Consider the following 7,724-nt stretch of genomic DNA (forward strand, 5'->3'; position numbering starts at 1 on the left):
TAAAAAGGATTAAATTTGAATACTTATAGATCAAGAAAAGAGGAGTTCGGATTTAGATCGAGGAAAATCGAATATTATAGAATAAACGTTCGAGTCGACACCTTCGAGTACGACGTAAGTTCGTACTTAAAATATGATGATAAGTAAGTTTTAATGCCTTTATTATATATGGGTTGTATATAATTGAATTGGATAATATGGTGATGAATCAGAAGTTTTGGCACTAAGTGTGCGATTTAAACTAGCTTCGGCTACTTGAGGCACTAAGTGTGTGATTCCGACTTAGTCTCAGTTATTTGAGATAGCATTAGCTTCGGCTAACCTTATAGCACTAAGTGTACGATGTCTAAATTACGAACAACTTATGGAAAGTCTTATAACATTTAACATGAGGTAAGTACGAAAGTGAATAAGTACAGAAAGATTCAGGTATGTGTAATACCTAAGTGGTAGATGATGTTATGTATGTGAATTTCATTGAGTTGATATGGTTTTATGGATTGAAATTGTGCAAATACTCATATGTTGTTATTCTATGTTCATATACTATTGATGATTTGAGTACGAGCTTACTAAGCTTTTGAAAGCTTACTTTGTGTGTGTGTTTGAATTGTTTTGTAGATATCGAAGCTATCAAGCTCAGGGATCGTCAAGGATTGTCGCCACGCTATCAAACCTCATTTTGGTACTTTGGAAATGTATATATATTTGAAGTATGGCATGTATAGGCTAGTAGTTGTGGAGTATGTTTTGTGATGTATATATTTAGCCATGTGATTTGGCTAATTTGTGTTTGAACTTATGGTTGAGAAAGGCTTATGATATGTGATGTTAATTTGCAATTGTGGCATGTTTTAGTTGGATAATAGATAAGGTAAGTTTGGTGAGTTCATGGTATAAGAATGAATGATGTTTTTGATATAATCTTATATTATGTCTTAGTATAAATTGTTAAGGTTTATAAATATGTAAATGGTTGATAAAATTATAGTATGAATGATGTATGTTTTAGCATAAAGAATGGTTGATTGGGTAGTACATATATGCTTGATTCCTTGTTTATAAGTTGACCCATAAGGGGTGGCAATTTGGCTTAAACCAAGCCTGCATTATGCCACACGGCCATAATACACGGGCGTGTTTGTTGGCCGTGGGCTTAAGTCAGTAGCTAGCTAAGAACCATATGGCCATAGCACACGGGCGTGTCTGTTGGCCGTGGGTGAAAGTCAGTATGTATGCTCTGTTTTGGCACAGCTGAATTACATGGGTGTGTTTAGTGCCCGTGTAAAGCACACGGCCTAGTCACACGGGCGTGTGACCTTAACAGAATAGAAAAATTTTCTAAGTGTTGAAAGTTGTGAATGTGTTCGGTTTAGTCCTGACCTTTTCCTAATGCATGTTGAACATCTCATTGACCTAAGAAAGGGACTTTATGTTGATGTTTGACTATGATGCTATGATGTTTGTGAAATGAATGCGAAGTGTTTTGATAGGTTCGGTAATGCCGCTTAACCCTAGTCCGGCGATGGATACGGGTTAGGGGTGTTACATAAGGCACTATCTATTTACGAGAAAGAGATGCCAACAATTTTATTAGCTGTTAATAAATAACATCAGTATTTGATAGGTCGACATTTCAATATTCTAACTGACCATTAGAGTCTCTGATTCCTTTCCAACCATTAGGCCATCACGCTCTTCCAACAAAGATGGTTCGCTAAAGTGTTAGGAAATAGTTTTGATATTACGTACAGGAAAGAGAGTAAGAATATGGTGGTCGATACTTGTTCTCGACAACCCGATTATTTTCTGGAATAGCTTTTCCAAATGGTGGAAAGTTATATTGTTTCAGAGTTATGTCATGGAAACACGACCCAAAGCTAAGTAAGTTGTGTGTCGAATTACAACATAATTCTAATTCACATCCGAAATACTCGTGGGATGGTACACGTCTCAAGAGAAAAGAGAAGTTTATAATGGAATATGATTTGAAAATACAAATGGAGCTTTTTAACTTTTTCCATAACAATGCCATAAGGGCCACTTGGGCACTACAACCACACGTCATCGAATGACAGGTTGGGTCTATTGGAAAGGGACCAAAGACATTAATAGATGGGTGAGGGAATGTGATATTTGCCAAAAGAATAAATATGATTTATCGGCTTCATTGGGATTCTTGCAATCACTGTTAGTACCTATTAGAGCATGGGCAAATATAAGCATAGATTTTATAGACGGGCTGCTGGTTTCGAAAAGGAATGATTCCATATAGGTCGTGGTAGACCGTTTGATGAAATATGGCCACTTTGTAGCTTTGGCTCATCCTTACTCGATTTTAATAGTAGATCAGGCTTATTTATATAATATTTTCAAACTTCATGGCTTATTTGACAACATTGTTTCCAACAAAGACAAGGTCTATGTCAATATTTTTTGGCAGGAGCTTTTTACAAAGCTTGAGACAAAACTTACTGTTCGACTGCTTACTACTTGCAAATGGATGGACAAATAGAAGCCTTAAACAAGTGCTTTAAAAATTACTTGCGATGTATGACGAGGGAATGATTAAATGAATTGAGCTGCTGGTTACCACTAACCGAATGATGGTACAATACTACCTTCTATTTTGCTATCAAGGAGACACCTTATGAAGCTTTGATACGAGCAGTTCAGTCTAATTTAAAGGTCATAATAAAGATGAAATTAGTTTCCCTCAAGGCCCAATCACGAAATCTAAATCCAAGTAGCTAAAGTCAAACCTTAACTTATTCATTCAAGACTTTATCACAAAAAAAAAATCGAGAAAAAGAGTTGAAGCTTCAAGATGATGGATTTTGGAGTGGAGATGAATTAGAAAGGGTTAATTTTGTTTGTGGGCTTAAACTCTCAATCTATGATGACAAGCCCATATGGAGAATGTTAACAAGCTTAGGCGTTTCATTTCAAGGACCTTGATCAATCCCACAAGCTTAGGCGTTTCATATTGGGTTTGGGTCCTAGGCTTAATTTTTATTATACATGAGCCAAATATTGTATTTATTGTCACTTATTATTTTATTACGAATTTTTTATAATTATTAAGTATTTTAAGTTATTTAGGAGTTTTATGTTAATAGGAAAGTTTTGTTTAAAACTACTTCTCATTTAGATTAATTGGAGTTTAGTATACTTTAGAGCTTTATTTGGATGTACTTAGCTAGCTTATATAAAGGCCTCTTCATTGATCATTAAGAAAGCAACTATTTTCATTAATAAAGTTTTCAACTCTGGGAGTTTATTTCTTGTGCAAGATTTCTTTCTTGTGATTTTTAGAAGTAGCTTTCTTCTTGAGCCATGGGAATTCATTCTTCACCATTCAATTTACCAAGGATTATTTCTTGAAGGGTTGATTAGAGCCATTAATTGAATTTGTTGGGATTTATACCTCAAAGGGTTCAATTGGACATTTATCCGTCTATTCATAATATCCATAGATTTTATTCAATCCATTTTCCACTTTTAAATTTTATCTATTTGTGTACTTTTATATTATTTTTATTTGTTATTTGTTCTCAAATTTCTTCTTTTATTATTTCGACTTCTTTATTACTAAATTTGCTTATTTATTTATTTTTAGATTAGATCCAAATCTTTCCTTTTTGAGTCAAACGACTTGAATTTGATCCTTGATCCACTTCCTCCTCCTTATTTCATATCAAGCTTTTATGGGTAGGCACTTCCATAATATTTTCCATATTTAATAGGATCGTCGAGTGTAGCCTGTGTAGATCGAAGCCTCTAATAGCGAGAGGTTGCAAGGAAGGTACTGCAGTTCCACCTCAAACACGCGTAGGAGATAATGAAATACTTTGCAGATAAGAAAATGAGTGATCAACATTTTCAAGTAAGAGACTGAGTCTATCTGAAACTCCAACCTTACCGACAACATACCATCCGAAGGGTCTTCAGCCAAAATTTAGCTCCTCGATATTTTGAGTCATTTAAGGTGGAAGCCAAAATAGGGGAAGTAACCTACCGCCTCTAACTACCACCGGACTTACGAGTGCATCAGACTTTTCATGTATCACAGCTTAAGCGTCATATTGGTTAGCAACCAGTACATCCTGTACTACCAGCAATGGACTTAGAGGGACCCTTCCGAAAAAACCAATTTAGATTATAGACAGAAGAATGGTAAAGAGGGGAAACCAAGCAGCGATCGAGATGTTGATTTAATAGACAAATGCATTTCCAGAAGATGCTATTTGGGAGAAATTGGTTGACCTGCGGCATCGTTTTCCAACCTTCGATCCTTGAGGTCAAGGATCATGTCTACAAGGGGAGTAGTTGTCATGTGCTCATTTACACTATTGACATGTTGTTATTTCTTTATGTTTTAAGAATAATACGATGAGTTTTGGGAAGTCAAAGCATATGGTTTTGGTGGCTCCAATCTTACTGGTTGTAAATACTTAGGTAGTTCCGATTATTTGGGTTGTAACGTCACTAAGACCCCATTAAATAGGTAAAGATAGGGTGTTGGGATATCTGCTTGAAATAAACAAATGTCGCTTTTCTTAATTGTCATTTTTGTTTCTTCTATTGTCTACTTCTTCTTTATTTTCTTTCTTGTATTGTTGTTTCTATACTGTTAGTGTGTTGTAATTCTCAAGCAAAACTTGACCCGAGCTCAGCACGAAACAATGGACGATGCAAAAAGCAACGCTGACGGGCAGACGAACGCTCAGACATTGGTGGAAGTGGTGAGCGACACTTCGATAGGAAGCAACAATTTTCTTTTTTACAAACTGATAGGGAAAGGGAATTAGGGATTGGGTCTGCTGGTAGGGGTAAAAAAATTAGGTTAATGAAATTGGGTCGGGTTCGAGTTGAAAAAATTCTACTCGAAACTCGACTCGTTTTTTAAACTGATCTTATTTTTAAGCTCAAATCTATTTTTTGGACTTGTATTTTTATCTAAATTCTCTCATATTTTATTAATAGCTTGTGTATATATTATACGTCGTCTTTCTTGTGCTTTTATTTTCACATAGCTTTCTCTTTTCTTTTATTTTTTACTTTAACTTTCTTCTCTCTCTTTTTTTCTTTCTTTTTTTAATTTCTTCACTCAATTAAAGAATAAAAATGATAAAAATATTTGCTACAAATGAAAAGCAATTGGCCTATGAGTTGGCCATTGTGTACCACTTGCCTCTACTTGGAGACAACTTTCCTTACTTTAATGGCATAATCATTTTTTTTTTTAGAAAAAAGAGAGTATATTTTAATATATTATTCTTTAAATTTAATTTATATTTTATGAAATCATTTCAAAATCAATGAGAAAGTTAAGTGATCACGTGTTAACATTCAACTAATTTTTAAAATTTAAAATTATTAATAAATATTTTTAGCAATTTTTTATATTTTTAAATAATTTTAGTGATTTTAAATTTTAAATTTTATTTTAAAATTTAAAAATTTTAAAAATTAATTAAACACTAACATCAATAATTTACCTGCTATGCGATGGATGTAAGTAAAGTTAAAATTTAACTTTTTCATTGAAATGAGAAGCTCCTTTTGAAAGAAAAGCGGGACAAGAAAATGGTGAAATGGGATTTGTTTAATGGAGAATTGTATGGATTTTGCTCAACATTCTGATAAATATCTTTAATTTGCAACATGCATGGGTACATATAAAAACACTAAAATGATTAATTTATTTTGAGTTGTGTAATTAAGTTAAAAAGAAATACACACTGCAATTTCTTTTATTTGGGATCTCATCTTACTACTTTGAGAAATAATCAACATTCGACAATGAGATCGTGGAGGGAGTTAAAAATTAAATAAATAAAATAAGACCAGAGTCCATGGTCAAATTTGGCATCTGGATAAACCTAGCTAGATTTGCCACCCACCATTTACAGCTATAAATAGGCCTCTTCTTTCACTAGCTCTTCACACCTATCTCTACTTCTCTACCCAAAGACAACAATGGCTGCCTCAAGTAACTTCCTCCTTTTTTCAGCTTCTCTTTTCTTCTTCATAGTCTCTCCTTCAATTCAAGCTTCTTTTAGGCCTAAAGCACTACTGCTTCCAGTCTCAAAAGATGCTTCAACTCTCCAATATCTCACTCAAATCAAGCAAAGAACCCCTTTAGTGCCTATCAAGTTGACCCTTGATCTTGGTGGTGAATATCTCTGGGTCGATTGTGACCAAGGCTATGTCTCATCTTCCTACAAGCCTGCCCGTTGTAACTCGGCTCAATGCAACTTGGCTAGGTCTAAGGCTTGCGGAAGTTGCTTCGATGGTCCCAAGCCAGGCTGCAACAATAATACTTGTAGTCTCCTCCCATCCAACAGCGTCAAAAACACTGGCACCATTGGCGAGGTTGCCCAAGATGTTGTATCAATCCAATCTACCAATGGAAAGAATCCTGGGAAAGAAGTTACAGTGTCTAAGTTTCTCTTCACTTGCGGGTCTTCTTTTCTCTTGGACGGTCTTGCCAGTGGTGTTAAAGGCATGGCTGGTCTAGGTAGAACAAAGATTTCAATGCCTTCCCAATTCGCTGCTGCTTTTAGTTTCCCTAGAAAATTTGCAGTTTGTTTGAGTTCATCTTCAGGCTCCAATGGTGTCGTCATCTTTGGCGATGGGCCTTACAATTTCCTTCCCAATATCGACGTCTCAAAGTCTCTCATTTACACCCCACTCATTCTCAATCCCGTCAGCACCTCAAGTGCTTCCTTTCAAGGTGATCCATCTGCAGACTACTTCATTGGAGTCAATGGCATCACCGTTAATAATAAACCAGTGTCATTCAACAAAACTTTGCTTTCCATCAACAAAGAAGGCCAAGGCGGAACCAAGATCAGCACTGTCACTCCCTACACTGTGATGCAAACATCAATCTACAGAGCAGTAGTTAATGCTTTTATCAAGCAAACTTCCAAGGATGCCAGGGTTCCAGCAGTGGCTCCTTTCAGTGCATGTTACAATGCTAAAAGCCTTGGCAGCACTCGCGTTGGGCCAGCTGTGCCACAAATCGATCTCTTGCTACCAAACAAAGTGGTGTGGAGAATATTTGGAGCAAACTCACTGGTGCAAGTCAACAAGGACGTATTGTGTTTAGGGTTTGTAGATGGAGGACTGGAACCCACAACGTCGATAGTGATCGGAGGGCATCAAATAGAGGACAACCTTCTGCAGATCGATCTAGCTGCATCCAAGCTTGGGTTCAGTTCTTCCCTCCTCTTCCGTCAAACAACATGTTCCAACTTCAACTTTACATCAACTGCTTAAGGGGGTCCCACCAGTTCCAGATTTCCATTCCCATTAAGATCGTGTGTAAGAATATTGCACATGGCCTTGTATTAAAACCCGTGCTTTTTGCTTGCCAATGGGTTCGTCTTATGTACTTTGGAGTTCAAGTTGCAATAAATTAATGACATATTTATCAAAACCTGATTAAAAAATAGCAGTGCACAACTGGTTCTGTCTTGATAAGATTCAAAGTTTTAGATTAAAATATTTGGATGTCCGCATGCTTGAATAAGATTATATATTCAGGGGTTTTTTACTGAAATAAATTAAAAAAAAATTATATACCAAAATAGTTTATTAGTTGGATTATTTATCAAAATGAGTCGTTTCTTTCATCCGCGCTTATATGACAAGTGCAACTCTTTTTTTTATATTAAAATATATTTTTTTGTTTTTTAAAATAAAATATTATTTTT

At 35.5% G+C, this 7,724-nt stretch overlaps 1 protein-coding gene across 1 annotated transcript; it reads left to right on the plus strand.

Annotated features, from left to right (window-relative positions):
- Positions 1 to 5,926: 5,926 nt before the first annotated feature.
- LOC108487567 (probable aspartic proteinase GIP2) lies at positions 5,927 to 7,513 on the plus strand. The gene has a single exon (XM_017791940.2). It carries the CDS (start codon positions 5,983 to 5,985, stop codon positions 7,285 to 7,287), a length of 1,305 nt encoding a protein of 434 aa, XP_017647429.1. The 5' UTR covers positions 5,927 to 5,982; the 3' UTR covers positions 7,288 to 7,513.
- The last annotated feature ends 211 nt before the right edge of the window (positions 7,514 to 7,724 follow it).

The sequence above is a fragment of the Gossypium arboreum genome, chromosome 10 (assembly GCF_025698485.1).
Source record: "Gossypium arboreum isolate Shixiya-1 chromosome 10, ASM2569848v2, whole genome shotgun sequence".
Lineage (NCBI taxonomy): Eukaryota > Viridiplantae > Streptophyta > Magnoliopsida > Malvales > Malvaceae > Gossypium > Gossypium arboreum.